This window comes from Nipponia nippon, unplaced genomic scaffold (genome assembly GCF_047370975.1).
Source record: "Nipponia nippon isolate SJK-2023a ecotype South Korea unplaced genomic scaffold, ASM4737097v1 scaffold_10, whole genome shotgun sequence".
NCBI classification, from domain to species: domain Eukaryota; kingdom Metazoa; phylum Chordata; class Aves; order Pelecaniformes; family Threskiornithidae; genus Nipponia; species Nipponia nippon.
Window position 1 is genome coordinate 12856469 of NW_028262291.1, and position 19594 is coordinate 12876062.

At 41.8% G+C, this 19594-nt stretch overlaps 2 protein-coding genes across 14 annotated transcripts in view; both read right to left on the reverse strand.

The window, feature by feature from the left end:
- ZNF143 (zinc finger protein 143) overlaps positions 1 to 12228 on the reverse strand; it is a 42619-nt gene extending 30391 nt beyond the window's left edge. For 4 of the 13 annotated variants that reach the window (XM_087745346.1, XM_087745369.1, XM_087745360.1 and 1 more), the window contains exon 1: positions 12083 to 12227. The gene's annotated coding sequence lies outside the window, so the exon portion shown is untranslated. Of the gene's footprint in view, positions 1 to 2442; positions 2588 to 3038; positions 3229 to 6887; positions 7008 to 12082 lie in introns of those variants that run through there. The other 9 variants (XM_087745327.1, XM_087745335.1, XM_087745398.1 and 6 more) reach the window with 9 other exon arrangements.
- Positions 12229 to 14635: 2407 nt separating this feature from the next.
- The window catches only part of IPO7 (importin 7), a 38719-nt gene continuing 33760 nt past the window's right edge, over positions 14636 to 19594 (reverse strand). The window contains exon 25 of the mRNA XM_087745180.1: positions 14636 to 17599. Within this exon, the coding sequence (XP_087601306.1) occupies positions 17502 to 17599 (98 nt within the window). The 3' untranslated portion in view covers positions 14636 to 17501. The remainder of the gene's footprint in view (positions 17600 to 19594) is intronic.

Consider the following 19594-nt stretch of genomic DNA (forward strand, 5'->3'; position numbering starts at 1 on the left):
CAGCATGCCTACAGTATTTAAAAGGTTTGGTACACTAATTTAGTAGTTGAAAATTATACCAGAGTAATATTTTCCAAATACATCCAAGTGACTTTGAACCACACTCTATTTCCTAGAGAGGCAGGCAGCTACATAAGTTTCTTAGTCTCAGCAGAGAAAAAGCCAACGCACACCCAGCTGCTGCAGCTCTGCTGCTTTTGCTGTCTGAAACACTTTAACCTAAATGCTGTGCACAAAGCAAATGTGTTGCTACGGTCCAAGTCCCGCTAACTTTTAATGTGATATTACACCAAGTACCCACATTACCTCCTGAAAATGGACCTGGAGTCTCAATCACCTTGGCACGTATGAGAATATTATTGACAGTTTGGTTAACTGTTAAGAGCCCAATTAATGGAATAGATACAGTTTAATAAAGAAAGCGGACCAGGTAGCTTTAGGAAGGTTTTAAACCTCCTGTAATAAAGCAATTTTTTTCATGCACTACACTGAAAATCATATAAGAAAAAAACACTACTAATGATCAGTTCACAATTCAGTAAGAAATATGCCTTCCAAGATTAAAATCCTACATAATATCTATCTGGAACATTAAGGAGATTAAATTATAGGCCTGTAATAGAGAATTTGAACCTTGAAGAACTCTGAACATCAAAAAGAAGATACAGTTAAAATAGAAACCAAAATATAATTCAAAAGAGATATGAGAGATTTTTTAACATCCAAGGGAAGATGGGAAATTCTTGTTCCCAGCATCCTTTTCAAGAAAAGAAGCTTTTATAGAAAATGAGGTCTCTAAAAGAGATGTAATACAACTGAAAAAGAGCCAGTGCAGAGAAGCCATCCAGACTAAATTGTGTTTATACTAGATGTTTCTGAAGAAAATGAAATAGCTAAGTTCTTTTGGATACTATAATCTAAGGGACAAGGAATTGTACGAGGACATAAGAGATCCTGAGCTCAACTCCTTCCTCTACCGTCTCCACGTTAGTGACTTTGGACTAGTAACTTCTTTCCCTATTACTCATTTATCTCCCCTATCTCAAAATAGGACAAAACGCTTACTTAGAAAGCGCTTTGCTCATAAACCAAAAATAGGACAACATGCTGTAGCCACAGGATTCAGCTTAAACAAGCACTGAAGTGAAGTGGCCCTATGCTCAGTGTTCGCATACTGTACAGCAAATAAGATCAGAAAACTGACGCAGTTAAAAAAATAAACTAGCACCAAAAAAAGTTTTATTCCAGACCAGTTTGCAAGGACTGCTTCTCCAGAGGTACTGCCAGCTTGTAGCAAGTTCAATTAAGTAATTATGGTATTAGATGCTAGTGGTGCACAGAGGTTGTCTTGTCTTCTTAACTGTTAACAGTGTTCTGTATTGTCAATGTTTTCCATTCACTCAATTTTCAGGACGCCTCATGGAAGGAGGTTGCAAAGCAGCTAGACCATTTCACACACTGGAGAAGAAAGGCTACACAACCACTGGTTTTCACTAGAACTATATTCTGAAACAATTTCAGCAGGGGCTGCACCGCAAAGGCCTTTCAGGTCTACTTTAGAGTACCCCTTCTCTTAGACAAAGTATCTTTTAAGAAGCCCCCAGCATCTTTAATATATTATCTGCCTTTAAAATAGAATAATGTCCTTCCTCCAGAGCTTATACTTCTTCTCTCAATTTTGGGGAAGTAGAGAGGAAGCTAGTCAATGCAGACAACTGCGAAGTCCTGAAAGAGTCAGAGCAGAACCAATTGCTTAAAGGGTCAACGGCTATTTTGGAAGGAAAAGAAATCTAATGCAAGATAAATTCAAGGGCCAAAGGAGCAGAAGTATTTGTTTAAATTATTCTACAGTGTTTGTTATTGTAGTGTGGCTGATTAATACTTATCACACACTGAAAAAAAAAAAAAAGAGAGTGAACTGCTGCACACAGCAGAACAACGTTCACTATTTTCCCCTATTCCAGATGATCTGGACAATCAATGTGCTGTAACTTACACAGACTGTGTTGCTGTTTTCTCCCAATTCCAACTCCTTTAAAATTATCCCTTCCAATATATCCTCTTCCCAATCCTCTGTCCTTCCACTAGCTTTGTATCCCCAGCGCCATCCCTTCTCCTTGAAGTACCAGTTTCCTTCTTCAGCCAGTCCTATCACGGTACCAAATTACCAGCACGTCCCTCTTCCCAAATATAATCCCATCCTTCTTGTCAAAATAATCTAAAAACACGCCAATGTCCACACGAACTCCTTCTGCAACTAGTCCCCAAGTCTTCTCTTACTTCTGGCCTGCTCTACGTGTCCATCTCACCATAGTCTATCACCCTCCTGCCTCTTTGTTTCAAGACAGTTCATATTCAGACCCATCTTAGAAGTACATCCCCTGTAATGGAGGTTGTAGCACTGGAACCCTCCCAAACAGCAAAACCCCAGCTTTCACTCACTCTTTGGTGATGCAGCAGTTTTGCTCTGTTACTCTGTTGTGCAGGGAGGCGTAGCCTCAGCCAAAAGTAGATGTGCTGCTCACTTTCAGCCTCTTTTCTTCCTCCCCAGTGGAGAAGACAGGCTAACCAGACAGGCCTATGAGCTCTGAGGAAGAGGACAGGGAGAGAACTAAAGGAGATGTAAAACTGGCCTATGTTGTAGAGAAACGGGTCAGGCTATCACAGAGATATTGCTGCTACAGTGTTACTCCCCCCCGCCCAAGAGTGGTCGAATACAGGAACAGATTGCCAAGAAAGGTTATGGACTCTCCATCCTTGTAGGTGTTCAACACTCAACTTGACACAGCCCTGGGTAACCTGGCTTAATCAGACCTGCCTTGATTGGGGCTGGACTAGATAACTTCTGGAGGTCCCTTCCAACTTAAACTGTTCTACGATATCTAATCATTTTGATACTGCATATACTTAAAACAGTATCACCATGCTGTTGGAACATCATCCACCCTGCAAATACAGTCTCCTATCGTATTTTTATTCATTTGCCTTGGTTTTTTGAAACCAGTCTGTTTTCATCAAACTCAAGTCTCTTCCCTTACCTCAGCTTTAGTCACTCTCTTCCCCCACTTTTCTGCTGGCTTGTATGTTGCCTTCTCCTCAGCTTCCAGCAAATTTGTCTTCATCCTTCTTCTGATCCGAATCTCACCAGCTTCTTTCCCTAATCCACCTCATTGCTTTTAGTTATGTGCGCTTGCATCACTAAGCTTTTTCTTTAAACCTCCTGTCTGCCAGGAATTTTGTCAGCAAGAACCTGGGAGAGAACGATTTCCTTTACTCGCTTCAAATATTGCACCTCGTTAGTCAAAAAGCAGCTGAAAGCATCCATTTTTAGAAAAATACATGAACCCTGGGGTGGGACCTGCACGGCTACTCAACAAGATTGATGCACGTGTATTCTGCTTAATCTCAAGAGCTGTCCTACAGAAAAGACAAGTACAGGCTTAGTCATGAGGTACTCACTGAAGTGAAAACTTGAGACTTGACATTGTGAACTCTTGCAAACCTTCACAGATCATACGCAAGCTGCAATTTTCAAAGGCATGTTAATGATGATGTTTGGGAAGACTTTCACAAGGACAGTAATGCATATTGCATTCCTGAAATGATTAGTCACTGAACTACTCCTATGGTATTCATGCAGAGAAAATCTTACCATTCTTTAAGATGGTTAAAATACTTCCCACAAAAAATCAGCCTGAGACAGAAAACAATTAGACTGAAAAATCTCTGAACTGAAAACAGTGCCTGATAGAAGGAAGCAACAGCCAGTCGCAAGAAGTGATGCTGAAACAAGTCTCGCACTGTTAGTTACAAAGCAAAAGCAGTGAGTTAGTGATGCACGTTGCTGATTTTATTATGCTTTTTTACAAAAGCTGCATCAGCAAAGTAAACCCCCAGTGTAACACTGATAGATAAAATATGCCATCTAGCAGGGCACACAGGGGCAAGTTTTTATTAAAAAAAAAAAAAATCAAACCACCGCTCCCAAATTCTCTGAACAGAAAAAACTGTGAACTCAAGTATGCTTTAAATTCTCAACACTCGGCAACCAGAGGGACCCAGGGGTGCTGGGAGAGAGGGAAGAGAGAAGCTGGTTAAAAATAAAGGCTTTTTCATTAAGACTTCATGAAGTTGTCTATCCAGAGAGCACCTCCTGTGTGCTTCCCTCCACTAATACTCAAACAAACAGAATCTTTTGGATGCTGTCACTTGTTTTGGAGAAAAGATGCAATGTTAAAAGAGAAGTTTTAATGTAAACTCAATCTAACAACTGGAAACAGGCATCTCTGCTGAAAACTAGGAATTGAAGAACTAAGAAACAGCAGGTGGGATTTAGGCAGCTGAAAAGCAAAGTGAGAGCTGGTAGAGGGCATGCTGCCATGGAGCAGAAAGTGGGTTTGGGGCACTTGGGAACTCCGGCAGCTGAGAGGACAGCATGAGGAGACCCCATGTAGCAAATGTGGCAAATAACAGCTGGAAAATAGCAGGAATTTGCCATTTAAAGAATGACTACACCACTGTATTGCCAGACAAAGGAAAAAAACCTGCAGTGACAGTAACAGTAACTCCTTAGAGAAAAAAAAAGATGAAGCTTAGAGGATGATTACCAGGAATAAAGTTTGTAATAGCAGTCATGGAAGAAAACTTATGGTTATAAAATGCAATCTAGAACGTGCAGGAAGAAAAGAACTGGGAAGGAAAGACAGGGAAAAAAGCTACTCCAGACATTCAGGAGCCTTGTGATTGTTCACCCTCCTTGCGCAGGCAGCACTGAGAAGTTTGAAATAATATCAATTTATTTAATTTGAAAAGAAACATCACTTTTATTTTTAATACACTTCTAGATAATGTACAAAACCATTGTAATTTTATAAAATTTATAAAAACAACAAATAAAAACCAATGCAGAAAAGTAAAATGGCAAATGACACAACCCCACAATACTGAAACTTTCATTAAGGAATTTTAGGGAACTGCATTCTCACGTTTGACGAAGCTGGACCCCGAAACCAGTTCAAGTATGTCAGCACAGTAACATAATTAAGGCTTTTCTGAATTAAATACTGGTTGCATTAGGGTCCTTAACAACTGATATGATTGCAAATATCAGTAATTTCCCCAAACTAGTCTGATTAACAAACATTTGTGGAAAATCAAAATTAGTACCTACAATTAACATTCTGGTTAAATACACTTCAACTGATAATTAATATGCGTTACAGATTTCTGGGCCTCAGTGCAAAAAATGACTGACATAGACTGAAAAACTGACTAGTCCAAAGTTTTTTTAGAGGACCAAAGTGTATAGCTTACTAATTACATAAAGTCATTTGACAGCTGTAAGCTCAGAGATAAAAACATAGCAGAACTAAGGTTCTCTAAAATCTTAATTCTGTTCTCATGTGTACCTGTATGATAATCTTTTCCAGTATTGCACTAGAAATCTGTAGCAGAATCAAAAATGAAATCTAGATCCTTGGATGCTTCGATCGAATGCTTCAATAGATGAGGCATGGATTTCTGTCTTCATCAACAGCCCTTGCCTTTTTCAGTATTTTACCATTGCACTGAAACACTGATTTCATGCTATAATCTGTCAGATTGAGTTTTACTGAATAAACATAACAAACTACTTAACGTTAGGCATTTCTAAATTTCTACATGCTTTCCCCTATAATCTTAACTTCTTTTACTGCATTTTTTTTGGTCTCTTGTCAAGGCAAGCAAAACATAATTAAACAGCAATTTCCACCACAGTAATCATCCACTGTATAAAATGGAAACAAGGCTGAAATACAGAACAAAAACCTCTACTAAAGAATCTCGTATCAATAGCTGGATTCAGATAGAGGGGTAAGATATGCAATTTAATAGCAAAATACACAATTATTTTCTAAATAGTGAAGAAGTGTTGTGAATTATGAACCACAGGCTCTAACCCTGGCCCTGGAGAAGAACTTAATCAAGACTGACAGCACTGTCAACTGCATAGGCATGATGTATACACTCCGAGCAGCAGCACAGCTAACTGGGACTCATGTTGCCCAAAGCAGAGGTTTGCAGTCAAACTCAAGGCTCCTTTATACTTTTTGCAGTATTTCAACCTTTCTGTTCCACCAGAGATACATCCCAATTATAATGCAGTTCAAGACTAATTCAGAGATTATGCATGTGTGTCCAATTTCACACTGTGGGAGTGCTAAGGATGCTATGATTTTCCAACGCATGGCACTTAAAAGTGGGCAGATCAGAAAGCCACCCACCAAGAAGTCCTACACGTGTGGAGAAGATTCAGGTTGATCCCAAATACAACTGCTAACTTCACATGTTTCTTGAACATATTAGAGAAGAAATTACTAGTTAATCCATGGAGGTCAGAATAGTTCCATCAGTATATTAACTGTCAGCAGTGCAGACAGAAAGCTAATTAAACTCACGCTGCAGCTCTGGGACAAGCACCTCACCAGCAAATGCTTAGTTCAACGATCACATTTGCCTTGGGTGGCACTATCACAAGAGCACTGCTTCTAAGTAACTACCCCAATGACCAGCACAGCTTCCTGAGCCAGAGATTTGAAACAGATTTGGGAATCTTCCAAGAGATCCAATTCCAAAAATCCTGCACGGAAGGTAACAAGCAATTGAGATCCATACAGCACTGTTTGCAGAGGTACAGAAACCAGGATTCTGAAAGCTTTATTAAAGTACAAAAAAGTATACTAACGCACCTGGTCAATGATCAATGCACTAATGAAACAGGGCCATATAATCTGTACCAAAACATCAAATTCAAATATGACTGAAAACACCTATGCATCGTTCCGAATACTTGTGTGCATGCATAGAAGGGCTTGCAGGCATACTGTGACAGGAACAATGTAAATCACCTACCAAAACAAGTCAGCAAGTTTCTCTCAACTCAGATGGTATTCTTTGCTCCAAGTTAAGACACATTTCTTCTCTCATGGCCAAACTTGTATTATCAATGCTCAGGCATACCTTCTTTTCTAAAAAAACCAAAACAAAACAACAAAAAAAACACAAACCAAAAACCAAAAAACATTTCTTTATTGCAGACTGACTGGTAGTAAATTATTTTTGTTTTAATAGTCAAAAAAGTAAGAATAAATAATTTTAATGTGCATGCTCAGAAACTGGATGTTGGGCCTGAGATCAGAAAAAATCTGAACCTATGGTAGGTCATCTGATTTTGTGTTTTGTACTTCAAAAACTTAGAACGTGATTAACAAAGCTGAAAAAAACCCAAACCTTTAAGTAATTTTTCAGCACACGTTAGTGAGATAAAGCACTAGATTTCATTCCAAGTGGATTTTCCCCCGGAAGTCACAAAGTGAGAAACAGACTTAAAGCACCTAACCAACGAACCTATGTGTTTTTAAAACTACTGGCTTTTGGGGTTTGTTTTTTACCATCAAGTACATATACACAAAATACTGGCTATAGAAAGAAGGCATCCAGATGATGCATGTCAGAATTGTATTCAAATTACTCCTAGAAACGACCAGTAATGCCCATCTGCAGTGAAAATAAAATAAAATAATAAAAAAAAAATACAGTTAACTTCTGAAGCACTTCAGGAAGCTACTTAATCCTTGTATCATAAAACCTCCAGTTATATCAGTGAGTGGTTTAAATAAAACAAGGAACATTTGGTGAATAGGTGAATACTTAAGGGCTAAAAATTTGAAAGAAATTAAGACTAACTATTTCTATCAATGTTTTACTTTGTGTCAAACAAACTTCTAACTCTCTTAATTGTCAAGAAATCACAAGTGTGTCTAATTTACATCACCAAAACAATTAATCCTGGCTGTGCCCCTTCAAATCCTGCAAATCCACTGAGACTGCCAACAAAACAGGGAATTTTGAGTGGGTTGGTTTGTGTGGTTATGAGTTAATTAGTAATCTGATAACTACATTGCAGATGTATCAGTATTAGCCATGACAGTTAACAGCAGTGTTTTAGTCTGTGCTTGTATTTCAGGAACTAAACGGACAGCCTACTGAATTGCCAACCTCTACCCTGAATTACGAAAAAACAGATTACAAACGTAAACTGAAAAACAGTACATCTAAATATATTCTAAGAAACTCTGTGTAATACCATGTTAGCTCAGTATGAATATACTTAAGATATGGGCAATACCAACTAACTTGCAAATACAGACCCATCTTCCAATTCTAGAGAAGTCTGTCATCAGAAATGAAGACCAAGAGCATTAAGCAGATAATGCAATTTTCCCCTCAAGAAGTGTATACAGAGGAAAACATTCAGCAGACAATAAAATACAGATCAAGGGAAGCATTAAGTAGTTGTAACTCTGATGTCAACTTTGAATATCGCAGAACTTGCTGGAACTGTAAATTCCCTTCAAAACTGAGAACTTCGTTTATTTAACAAGTGTTATCTTCGTGGAGCAAAGTACAATCCCACTATACAATTAAAAAAGCAGTGTAACCCAGAAAATTTTAGCAGACTAAGTCACTGGAAGCACTCACTAATTTAGTCCAATTCCATTTTTGAGTAACTGATCAACAATTCCTGGTGCGCAGAGCACAGAGTGAGAGGACCAAAACCATATTCCCCTTAATACAACTAAGGGCAGATCAAGTTACAGACTTAAGGTACAGGCAGAACCCCATAAACCCCATTACGCCATGATGGGTCGTAAGGCTTCCTTCCTCTCCCCCAGAAACGTGGTGTCCATGGACAGGCACCTCCCTCAGATTCCTCACTCCGTCCTCAGAACAGTACCTAAGCACACCTCTATTTACAGGAACTTGCATTTCAGAGCTGAATTCTCAGATTCCAGAAGAGGATCCATCTGGTAGGATCACGATCTATCTTAGGGATCCATAAGCTAAGCAGAAACCTTCCTTCAATCTTTTGGGATCTTTTGTGGCACGAGGCACAGGAATAGGCTACCCAATTCATGCTCTCTTCACCAGGTGCACCAATTTCCTTGCAGCACAGAAGAGATGAAAAAACACCTGCCCACCTATTAATGCAGAAAGAACAGAACACATGCTGTTGAGCTGTAGAAACGTGCAAGGGATGTGACAATACAGGAAAAAAGCCAGTGGCAAGGAAAGGCAAACAAAGGTTGGCCTGGGATGCTACGGTATGTACATACACGTCAGAGCCAGCAGGAATTACAAAAGACGGCATGGGAAGCAGAAATCATGGAGGTGATCAAGGAAGAGGGTACAACTCAAAATGCAGATGGGAAAAGAGCAATGAAGGAATCGGTCTACAAGAGCACCGAGACAAGTTACATCTTCCTCATGAGTATTTGCATCCTGTGCATTGCAATGCCTGAAACTGGAAGAATTGCCCTGATTATCGGGAATGTGCTGTTCACTTTGTGTGTGGAAACTCAGCCAAATTCAGCTGAGCCCTATGCTTTGGAAAACAAGTAGTTTCACACCCGCCAGCTAAAGACTCCTCAAAATTTAGTAACAGTGTTTCTCAAAGACTCCACCTATGCTGAGCATGTTTTAACGCAAAACTCTTTAAGGCCAAGACTTACATGCAACAGCAAGGAAAGATCAACATCCCACACTCTAAATGAAGCCCAATTACATTGTAATAGAAGCAACCCAGTTCAAAACTGTTGTCTTTTTAGCTTTATTTTAAAACAAACCCCATACATTTTATTAAGGCCAATACATAAGTCTGCAAGAATACACACACACCCACACGATGTTTTAAGGAATGCCCAGAAAAGATGGTGTCCAGGGAGAGACCATTACGACCACGAAGCTTAAGCTGAGGCACCCTCGGGACATCCAAGGGAAGCGCTGGGGAGAAGGCAGCCCGCAGGCAGCCGGCGCGCCAGCAGCACAGCTGTGAGCGGGCACGGCGGCGGCAGCGGCCGCCTGCTGCTTAGACCTGCTCGCTGCTCAACCTCCCACCAATTCCCTTCTCCTGGACAGTACAGGACAGCACGCAGGCCAGCAGCAGTCTGCTGAGCTGAAACAGTACATAATTTGAGATATTCTCCAGACAAGAACAAATCAGCTACCTAATTTTGGCACCCATTACCAGGGAATATTCATCACTTTATTATTGCTGCACCCGTCTCCTCTGAGAAAAGGGATTGCCAGCTCATGACAGAAGTTATTTTGATGTTTAATCATCAAATGCTACACAGGCACGAAGACAGAGCGAAGCCTGTGTAACTTTCTAGCTAAAGAAACTTTTACACTTGCTTAAGCATTTGCTTTATTTGAGCCTGTAATATAAGGCAGAATAACTCTTCCTCAGATAGGATACTAGAAATGAAACATTATTTCATTACAATAATGAGAATAGTTTATGTAAATTATGCAATCAATTTGAAATACATGTCTCAAAGCTGTTTAAAACGTCTATTTTTACATCTAATTTCAGCAGCACTCTATTACCAAAACAATCATATATTATTTGACTACATACTCCCAAGTTTCATTTTCTGCAGTGATCCAGATGAATAGCTTCTGACATATATACAGCTTGAAAGCTCAAGACTTTAGTGCATGAAATACAAAGAAACAAGCCACGAAAACACGGTTATGCTGTACTTGGCCATTCTAAAGCCGTATGGCAAATACAATTACACAAAGCTAAAATATACTATGCACATACTACTTCTCTTAAAAGGCTATAGTTAAGGACAAACAAATTTAATTTTTCAGGTATGATCACCTTGAAGCTACAACAGAAATATCTGGTATATAGTCCTCTAAAGCATAACAGATTTACAACACCTGAAGCAGAATCTTCAGAAAACTATATGACAAGAGAAAATGTTTTCTTTGAAAGACTGTAAGGTTGAAGTTTCTGTATCACTGGAAACAGGAATAACACTCCTTGGAAGTACTGGTATCACTCTGTGTATAACATCAAATGTAATTCTTTGGTAGTTCAAAACAAACCCTTAAGAGATTTTATGCATAACTGGAGCTGCTCAACCGTAGGCTTGTTTTAACAGAAAATTTAACTTGCATGGAAGTCATGCCATTTTTTCTGGACAAACAAGCACCGCAAATAAGACCTTACCAGAAAATAAAATCTTTGCGTTATAGCAGGTAATTTTTCTAGAGGAGTAGCTTGTCGTTATCCTGTTCTATTAAAAGTTCTAGACAAGAAAAGCCGAAGGAAACGACAAGAGCTGTAAAACTCTTAAAATGATTTCGCACGACATACTGGTGAGTTGGAAGAGATGTACTACACCAGATGGTTTCACAAGCCCGGTGCAAGGACCCTCTCCTGCCTCAGCACGGCAACAGCCGGGCTCGCGGCACTACCACACAGCAGCGTTACGAGCAAGCGACTCCGTGCAAGGGCGGCGAACGATGCCCTCCCCACCGCGCGCGCGTCGAGCCGCACGTTAGGCCGAGAGAGCTCTGGAGGCAATTGTTTCAGTGCCGTTTTGCAAGTTTGCCCTCCGTCAAAATGGAAATATCACGTTAAAAAAAAAAAAAAAAAGAAAGAAAATGCGAAAATAAATGAATCCCCAAAATAAGGCGCGGCGAGCGCCGGCCGCCCCGGGACGGTCGCGGGGCCCGCAGCGCGCCAGGACACCCCCCCCACCCCCCGCGGCGCTGCCCGCCGCCCCCGCGCCCCCCTCCCTCCCTCGCCACCGCCCGCCCGCGCGGAGAGCGCGCCCGCCGCCGGCAGCCCCCGCCCGTGACGCAGCGGCTAACGGGCGCCCCCGCGCCCGGGCCCGCCAAGGGGCGGCCGGCGGGGGCCGGCCGGGGCGCCGCCCGGGCCGGGGAGGGGGCGGCGGGCGGGGGCCGGCCCGGCGCGGTGCGGGGTGCCGGCGGGCAGGCGCGGGCAGGCCCGGCGGGAGGGGGAGGGGCCGGGCCGCGCGGAGCGGGCGGGCGGCGGAGCCGCGGCTTTATTCGTGTCGGTCGGTGCCGGCGCTCCCCGCCTGCCCCCGCTCGCTGCCCCTCGCCGCCTCCCTGCGCGCGGGGCGGAGGGCGAGGCCCGGTTCGGCGGCCCGGCGCGGCGGCCCCAGCCGGAGATGGCGGTGGTTAGAATAAGGCACACTGGGTAAAAACACATTTATATACTAACCTCGCCGAGAAATTTTCCAACAATTCCTCCGTCCGACCACCATGCACCAGGACAGGAAACGGCCGCCTCAGCGCCCGCCCGCCTCAGCACCGCCCCGAGCCGCGCGGGCGGACCTGGCGCCCCGCGCTCCCGCCGCTCCCATTGGGCGCGCCGCGCCGTGCGTCACCGCCTCTGCTCGCCATTGGCCGCCTCCAGGCCCCGCGCCAATGCCCATTGGCTAGACGCCCGGGGCCCCGCCCCGCGGCTTCATGGCGTCTCGGTTATGCTGGGTTCGGGGCCGCCGCCGCCGCCATTTTGTACCGCGGGGAGCGAGGCGTTTGTGCGTCAGCGGGGGAGCGAGGGAGCCGGGCGCCATTTCCTTCCCCGGGGAGTGCGCCCGGCAGCAGCGGCGCTCGGGGACGCCGCGGGCAGGGAGGAAGCGAGGGAGGGGAGCGCGGGGGGCCGGGCGCGCCCTGAGGCCGCTGCCCTTGGCAGTGCGGCCGGCCCCCCGCGGCGGGGACGGAGCGGCGCGGCCCGAGGAGGCGGGCGCCTGGAGCTGGGCCGCCGGGCGCCCGCGGGGAGGGACTGCTGCCTCGGCCGCGGCCCGCGGGCGGGCTCCGGCGCCGCCGTCGCGGCCCCCGCAGATGGCCCGGGCGCGTCCTGCTGAGCCCGGGGCGCCGCCGTCCCCGCGGCGGACGCTGGCCTGGGCTCCGTCCGTTGTCGGTGCGGGAGCCGGAGGGAGGGAGGCGGCTGAAGGGGCGCGGGGCCCTTGCGGAGGGCCTGCTCGGGGCAGGGCTGGGGGGAGCGAGCGAGCAGCCTGCCCTTCCCCAGCCTCGTTAGCTTCTGCCTTTCCAGCCCAGCTCCTGCGGATAAGGACTCCGTTCTTAAAGCTATGCTTGAGAATATTTATCCTTGCGTGGTTTTTTAGTATGGAAATATGTAATAGTCCAGCAGCAGTTCCACAGGCAATTAAAGGGTATTACAGTTACTTTGGTAGACGATTTTTCAAGAAAACCCAACTGTGCAATTAACATGAGTAATCGCCATTGACAGGGCGATGTGTTCAGCTCTATAGGGCTTACTTGACCTTTCTGAACGTGACCTGTAAAAGCATTTAAGATTTTTTGCCTGAAACGCCATAAGTTTTAAATTCTTGCAGTCATACAAACAGCCAAAAATAGCTTATTCCTGAATAGGCCTAACAGAGAACAATATTGAAATACCCAAGATAAAATTATGTTTTGGGTTTACCAACTCCTTTATGTTAACAGACGACTTGTTAAACATCTCTGTCAGATCCTACAACTTAGTATTTCCCATTCTGAAGTACTTTCTAGCATCAACATCTGAGAATGTCTGGTTATAAAAAGCAGAAACATGCAAACCAATGACATGCTATTTAAGTTAAATAAGCTACATACTGATTGCAAAGTAGTTTATAATCAGTGCCACGCCACCGGACAAATGAAGCTTTTCCACATTCCTGGTTCTGTGTTATGTGGAAGATCCCACAGAGCACAGGGAAGAGAAGAAACCCATCTGAAGGGACTCAACGCTGGCCTTTATAGTCCATTAACAGCATAATACAGAGCGCCTTGGACCTTCCAAGCTGTTCTCAAATTTTGATAAAACTTGTTGCACCAGCATTACTTGAACTCGGCCGCATCTGTTAAATCAAAAGCCGTACGCAGACAACGCTGGGTCTACCACTAATACTGACTTTGGAGCCATGTCCTTCCCCCCAGGAGCCTCCAGCACCCGCCGAGGAGCCCTCCCCTCGGCTGCACTGCTCGGAGCCATCAGCGAGCATCAGTCCCGTTGCTGAGCAACTCCAGAGAGGGATGCAGCTGGGTATCTTGGTGTTGAATACACAGAGAGCGTCAGCAGGGGTCTGACTGCCTACAGTATGAACTGCTGAAGTGCAAAGTGCTTACAGTTTCTGAGCAGCATCTCAAGGGAGGTACAGGGGGACAAATTCAGGCCCAGGAAGTGAAAATGGTTAGCAAGAGAAAGTACGTATGAGGAAGGACTGAAAGGAAACCTGACAGAAATAATGAAAAGATATAATGTGCTGAGAAGCTTCGTGATGTTTCTGCTCTTCGACAACTGATAGTTGCAACAGGGGGACATTTCCTTTAGAAAAAATACAGCTCAACCCCTAAAACTTAGCAGGTATCAATTACTAGGCACAATTAAAACCATCTGCATGATTATTATCAGGTATTCTGTAATTAATCCGCTGCAGACTTCTTGAATCTTGCAGTAGTAATTCTAGGCAACAAGAGATTTGAACAGAGCTTTGCTGTACTACACTGACACCTATTAATTCTTTTAAGATGGTGATTTAGGAAAAAAGGGTATTAAATTTACCCAGTATGTTAACATTTTAAAAAATAGTGTATGACATAAGCCTTTTGTATTTAACACAGTTAAGAGAACTGTGGTTGTGCCTAATGCTTCTGCTTGAAGAAATATTTTAGAGAGGAAAATACAAACCGTAGAGCTATGTAACTAGAACAGGACTCCCAAGTACTGTAAGAATACAGCTGCATTCAAAACACCACACTGAAATAATTGAAGATAAGGATTTGCTTTAGATGTTTATTAATCCAAGGAGATCTTCCATAATAGAAAAAACAGAGGCTTTAAATTTTCCAGCTCTTCCTTTAGAGTTGCATTATCCTTGAAAATGGAATGGATAAGTGCAAGTTCTAGGAGGAAGATCAATTTTAAATTTGACATAAGTGTATCACTGAAATTGATATATTGCATCACAAAATGCACTATCACCACCAACAACAATGCAAAATTGTTTTGCAATTTATATAAATACATTTCTTGGAGCAAAGGAAAGCGAAGTTCTAGATCCATTCTTAAAAAAGATGCTCCTTGCTAACCAGTCTAGCAACACATAAAAGCACCCTTGAAGTAAGACTGTATTCCTCACACCAAGATAAAATTCTTCCCTTGACTTGTGACTTGAAAAATGTAACTGTTCCAGAAATGACAATGGCACTAAATTGGTGATTTTCCCCTCATTTTTTTCATCTGCTTTGTAGCCTTCTCACTGCTTCTCTGTCGTATCTTCTGCCATGAGGCAAAAGCATCTCATCTGTCCTAAAAGCTTCCCTTACATTTTTTTGGGATGCATAACAAGATAAGCAGATACCCAACAAGCAGATGTTCAGAAATTATTTATGTCAAACTGGGCATTTTTCAAGGTCAAGGAATGCACAGGAAAAGGCATGCTGTATTTATGTCTGTCACCTTTTTCTACAAAAATAAAACCTTGTCTAGAGATTATCTTGAGGCCGGAGTACATCTGTACGTGCTCATGAGTTACACATTTACAAAGAAAACAGTTCTGCTATACGTACTTGGCCAGTCAGCTAAAGATTCAAAAGTACTACCGTGGTTCTCATACCACTACTATAATGGATACTCTGATTCAAGGCTTAATTTTTTAGGCTTTTTCACATCAGGTGCAATATCCATCCTTTTAGAGTCCACAATTTGCTTTTAAAGTATCCCTTTGGTATTCGGCTAGGGCAACGTGGCATTATAGTCCTGGCTCAGTCTCTCACATTAGCACTCTATGCGCAGGGAATTGCATTTGCCGAAGAGAGGCAGACCAGAGAGGAGTGACTGGAAAAACCCATTACACCTGCCCAGAGAAGCGCTAGCAGTTGTGCAACAAATGGAAGGCAGAGCATGGTGCTGGTCAGCTCGTCAAGGAAACCCCAAACCACCAATTCCTGCTACTCTGCTGATGCAAAAAAACACACCACACAAACCAATTTTCTGAAGACTGCATTTTGAGTATCATAATATATATATGTGCATTTCATTTTTACAGATATAAACTCAGTTTATTTTTAACCTGTATTTAAATTTTGGAGGCTTACATTAAATTAAGGTAGCTTGTTTAATATCAATTGTAACAGCAGGTGACATTTTTATATAAAAACAGCCAAAAGAAAAAAAAAACAAACAAACATTTGATTTAAAAGACCTGACACCAATGATCTCAAGGCAAGATCAAAAACCTATGGATTTTTGCTTTTAGAAAAGAAAAAGGGGGCATTTAAGCCAACCCATTCACAGCATCTCCCTGCTGGCTTCTTCATACAGTGGTTTTGATAGTGGTCCCAGAGGGAACTGTATTTTGCCTCTCTAGCTAAAATACTAGTTACTATAGCAACTTTGAAGGAAGAAAATTGTGGCTTCAAAATGAAAGATTGGCAAAACTTCAAATACACTGTCTGGATCAGGCAGACAACAGCACACACTAATGCTGGGAGTGCAAAAAGAGGGGGAATGAAATGCAAGAGTAGTGCACCTGCACTACCACGTGCTGGAAAGAGTATTTTGGAAAATTAGGGGAAAAAACTGCATTCATAGATCACAGCCCAGATTAGCCAAATTAAATTGCTGTGTTTTGAATAGGTTGCATATATAGATGTTTCATCCACACACTCCAATTGACTCTTAAGAGCAGAACTTCACATCTTATTTACCTGCTTTAGAGAAGGTAACTTTATCCTCAGTGCTTACAGTACACATTTGTATCCAAATTTCACCTTGTACAGTGAGATCTTCAAGAAAAACAAAGGACACGGAGGGTGGTTTGTTTTTTTTTTTTAGCAGCAATGAAATATCACTAACCCCTTTATACATAACCGAATTCAAGTCACAACCAGAGGTGACTGCACCACAAAGTCACCAGGTACAAAACTGCTAGTTCATTTTAAATTAATAAGTTGAAATTTTTTTCCCCAATACATCCCTTATTTTTTATTTTTATTTTTTATAAACAGCAAACATTTTGCTATTTTTGTACATAGGCTAGCAGGCTTGTTTCAATATGAAAGTGCTAATTCATTTACACATTTATCAGTTATGTAGTGCTACATTAAGTGTCCAATATTCTACATATGAACAATCTTGATAAATGGAAATGATGAAGATTAAGTAAGGCTGATTACCTTATCTTATTTACATTAAAAGAATAGACACCCAATAGGAAGGGAGAAAAGGGAAATAAATTGGGCAAATATTCATACTGCCACAGGTGTAAAAATTAAGTCTGCCTTCTAGCTTGTCCTGTAAATGAGACATTTTAAATAGTCCTGCAGCCCATACCTATTTTTTTTCCTCAGAAAAAGAAAAGCTGCCTTCATGACATCCCCTCTTGATTTCCGATTTCCAAAGTGTGTCATTTGAAGCTTTAAATTCAGATTCTTCCTATCTTCAAAAAAACCTCTGGTTTGCTTTCCAGTATTAGGTTGCATGATCAGGTCCCACTTCTGGGGCTTTTGTCCAATCTATTTATCAATTAGTTTAGAGTGAGTTGTAGATAACATGAACCAGTTCTGGAACCACTATTGGGAGGAACACAAGCTCTTCACTACAATCACACAGTAGCAGGAAAAGTGATAATTCAATTCATTCCTGGGGCGGGGCCTCCAAAATTAAATGAAGTTGGCACAACTGGAGCATTGAATTTGTATCCTCCATGCTTTTCAATCATTTTGGATTCTAAAACGAAACAAAAAAAAAAAACAGAAGGAAGGTATTTTAGTGCGTGTGTAGGGGTGAAGACAGATTAAGATTTTGTGACTGACCGTTTTGAGTCTCTCAGAGATACGGGTTTAACCTGGGGTTACCCAAGAAAGTAATCAGCACCCACAAAGTCAAAACGTGCCAGGCCCCAAACAACAGATGGGCCAATTATTTATTTATTTTAATTTCTCAATATTGTTATAGCTATGCTTAAATGAACTGATATTTTAAAAAGCCCACACTTTTGGACACGAGTATGTAATTTTCACATTTCAGAAACAGGACCTGAATGAATGCTGGACTTCTGAACTTGCTAACAGGCACCCAGTTCTTTCTGATTAATGGACTTTTCAGTGAAGTCAATAACAAAGCACACGTACAAAAACGCAGTACACAGATATTAGCTAAATCTTCAGTGTTCCTATCTCAATTCAACAATATAAGCAGAAATAGCCACTGAAGCACCAGAAACAGACTTTTTAGCATACATGCATTTCCCCCCATACCCAAGCAGTTAATTTGGAGTTTAGGTTACATATAATATAATTCTAAAAGAAAACTACCAAGTTTATCACTTTTCATTTTCAACCAAACCATAAGATTGTTAGGCATCTGAGGTCCATATATCCATCACTGTAACTAACAGTGATAGTAAGCTGTCTGGTTCTACTAGCTGCATATTCCATCCTTTGAAGATTACTGTTAGACTGGTTTTTACAACCTCTAATACATGGACAACTGAAAAGTAGGTTGGTAAAGAGCAGGTAGAAATGTGTATTTCTATCCACCTTTATTACAATCTAGATAATGCAGCAGAAGGTTTGTATTATTCCCAGCTCAAGATAATAAGGCTTATTAATGTCTTATTCCTAGTCTAAGAGCTCTCTCCTACCTCAAAATAGTTGCAATCTCTCTCTTTCTGGGAATACAGGACAGCTTGTATTATCTAGAGGATCTGCATTTGTCTCTGTTTCTTTGGAAACAGGACAGAAAAATGTTGCCATGGCTCATGAAGGGGAACATGACCTGGGGAGCATCGCTTTGTTCCCTCCCGGCTACATTGTGCACAGAAGACAAATCTCTTAGCTTATGGAAATTCTTCTTAGCTACATTAATGAGAGATAATTATATTCCAAATCCTTCTAACAGGATGTCCCCATGTGTGGTAGGCAGCCTAAATGAAGTATCAGTGTGCTCTGATAGTATGCAAGAATCTCCTGTAAGGATCTAGTTGCTTAAGTTAAAACTTCAAAATCTGCATCTAGCTTGCTCTATGAATAAGCAGCTGAAAAAAAGAACATACTTTTTCACAAAATGTCCAAGTAGTATATAATCTCATCAGTATGATGTCTAGTGCTTGACAGGGGTCACAGTGAAACTGTATTTTATAACCATCAAAAGTGGACCATTCTAGACACTTACAAACTTTGTGAGGTAATTTAGGCTGTTTTCTGACAAAAACTACTTAAAATGTGCATTCTTACTACCCATCTTTTTATTGAAAGATTTCTGAACTTCTATTTTGAAATGTCTTGCAGTAATTGCTCAATAAGATGGAGGATATGAGACTGCACTGATCACTCAAAATTCAGGCTTGACTTTAGAGAATGATATATATCGGCTTACTCTCAAACACCTGGGAAAACTTGAAAAAAAACAAAAACAAAAAACAAACCCCAAACCTGAAGATCTGCCTACTTCCTATATATTTAAACCTGTATTGGAGAATAACAATCTGAAATATTTAATAGGCTTAATAATGTAGTTTTACAGATGGATATTACTTCCATAATTTGGTATTTTTCCAGCCATAGAATCATTGTCTATCCCAGCTGGACTAGGTCACATCAGGAAATAGTTTGTCAGCCAATTAATGTGTTACCATACCCAGAGTTCATCCATCTTCAGGTAATCGAATCAATTGTTTTCAAATCCAAGCAATTATGACAAATACCCTTTTATTTACTTGGC